The 2409-nt window shown below is 31.3% G+C and overlaps 1 protein-coding gene across 1 annotated transcript; it reads left to right on the top strand.

The window, feature by feature from the left end:
• Positions 1–2034, top strand: LOC136986182 (trypsin-1-like). Its single transcript, XM_067283660.1, has 7 exons — positions 1–184; positions 250–420; positions 496–620; positions 703–809; positions 891–1132; positions 1202–1344; positions 1804–2034. Exons 1-7 carry the CDS (start codon positions 112–114, stop codon positions 1987–1989), a joined length of 1047 nt encoding a protein of 348 aa, XP_067139761.1. The 5' UTR covers positions 1–111; the 3' UTR covers positions 1990–2034.
• Positions 2035–2409: the final 375 nt, after the last annotated feature.

The following is a 2409-nucleotide window of genomic DNA, read 5'->3' as shown; positions in this document are numbered from 1 at the left end:
TAGGTTGCTGCAGTCATTGAAGAGGAGTTGAACTTTTGTTGTAAGCTGCTGTACGATAGACTCGTTACTTCGTTACATATAATTAAATTGTATTCTGTATCTGGCAAAGAAATGAAGCAACTGATGGATAGAAAAATATTAACGTTTATTTTCCTGATATTTTTATCCGGATCGGCTTTATCAGGTGAATATTTCTAGTGATTTTACTTCTTCCTTTTATTTACTTCCTAACCTCTCTTTAATGTTTAGAGGAATCGTGCACCACTAAAGACGATAAACCAGGGACGTGTGTGGAAATTGGTACGTGTCAAGAAGATCGTCCTATTGTCTGTTCGCAAGAAAACGGTAAAGTGTACGTTTGTTGCTCAGCTAAACAGAATAAGAACACCCCTCGACGTCAGCCCCACCTTAAAGTTCGAGGTATATAAAATTAATAAGAATAGAAGAATAATTGTTTTTTAATATTTTTAATGCAATTATACATGATGATTTCAGGTTGTGGTCGAAGAACTTTACAACTTAGTCCAAGAGTTCGAAGACAAGACGAAATGGAAATGAGGATAATCGGTGATGACGAAGGAGTATCGAGATATACCTCCTTATATTCGTGGCCTTGGATCGTAATTAGATAATTTGTTAACTTAAAAATACACTTATTAATTTATAAATTAATTAAATTACTAACTGAACTTGCATTTTTAGGGTGGACTTTATAAAAAAACGAAAGAAGATGAAGCATTAATATGCAGCGTTAATGTGATTAGCCCGGATTACTTGCTTACTGCAGCACATTGTTTACATGGACAAACGTATGTTTGAAAAATTAATTAAAATTTAACAAAATATATAAATAATATTTAAATTATTATAATTTTTAAAATCATATTCAGGGATAATAAACTGTTCGTACGTCTTGGAAGCAGCAATGTTAAAAACGGAAATCCCTACGAAGTGACAGACATAAAAATACACGAAAATTTTAATACCGAAACGTTTGAAAATGATATAGCATTGTTAAGAGTTAATTCGAGTTTAGAATATGTTCCGATATGTCTTCCTCATCCGAGATTCTCAAACTCTAATTTGGAAAACCGAACTGGTGTAATATTAGGCTGGGGAGTAACCGGTTATGGTATGTCACCACACAAAAGGAACAAGCATTTATGCTAATAAATAATTTAATTTTTTTAAAAACTTTTAGGTAAAAATAGCAGCGAGAGATTGAAAGAAGTGAAAATACCGTTATTAACTAACCAGAAATGCAGGCAAATGTACCAAAGCAGACATATTAATATAACTGATACGATGATGTGTGGTGGAGAAGAAGGAAAAGATGCTTGCACGGTAAATATAATATTTGTATTTTAAGGGATTTTATTTAACTTGTTTTATAACCTTCTTCAAATTTTGTAATTTAAATTTCCTCACCCTTGACTTCACTCTTCCTTAAATTCTGCAAATCAAATTTTATCCGTTTCTAATTAAGATAGAAGGCTGTTTCAGCCTTCTATCTTATTTCAGGAAATGCTTAAATCCGATGACAATGAATTTTAGTGATATTTTGGGGGAACTAATTCATCTTTCTCCCTATGTGGAAACCCTGTAAATACAGCCAAATTTAAATTTAATCATGGTGTGAGTGTGTGTAAATGTACTGTAGTGATGTATATGGTGGGTTGACCTCACCCCAATCTCGAAAAACATGATCAATAAAAGGGTTGTTTTTAAATTTTAAAGCGTTAATTTTAATAAAATTATTTCTTAAATTGTTTTTGAATATAGTTACTTTTAATCATTTTTCAGGGTGATGGAGGAGGACCATTAATGATGGAGAAGAAGGGAGGAAAATGGTTTATGATGGGTTTAGTTTCATTTGGAATCGGTTGTGGTGAAAGAAATTACCCTGGTGTGTATACAAGAGTATCAAAATATCTTCACTGGATAAAAGAAAATACAGATATTGGAGACAGAAGGGAAACTTTACCTTAGAAAATATGTTTATGAACTATTATTTAAACTGAAACGAAAAACTGAATTAATGTACTTATGATTTTTAGTATTTTTTAAAATAAAATTATGTTAAGTCGCATTTTATATAGAACTATACTTTGTATTAATTAATCACATTTGGGTATAAATAAGAATTAAAATACATTAATAGATTTGTGCTGCTAGTTGATTAACAAGCCTTTATCAATAAATAATTTTTAAAATTGCATGAAGACAATATTAAAGACAGTTGTTATCAGATTATACTCTAGATCAGGGATGGCGAACCTATGGCACGCGTGCCCAAAGTGGCACGTAAGAGAAATCATCTGGCACGTATTGTATCACATGATTTCTATCTTTTTCAATCATCCTTTCTGTTTATTACCTGATCATCTTTTTTTCAATCAGATTTTTTAC

The sequence above is a fragment of the Centruroides vittatus genome, unplaced genomic scaffold (genome assembly GCF_030686945.1).
Source record: "Centruroides vittatus isolate TY-2023 unplaced genomic scaffold, ASM3068694v2 scaffold_1015, whole genome shotgun sequence".
NCBI lineage: Eukaryota > Metazoa > Arthropoda > Arachnida > Scorpiones > Buthidae > Centruroides > Centruroides vittatus.
This window is presented reverse-complemented; position numbering and strand designations above follow the sequence as displayed.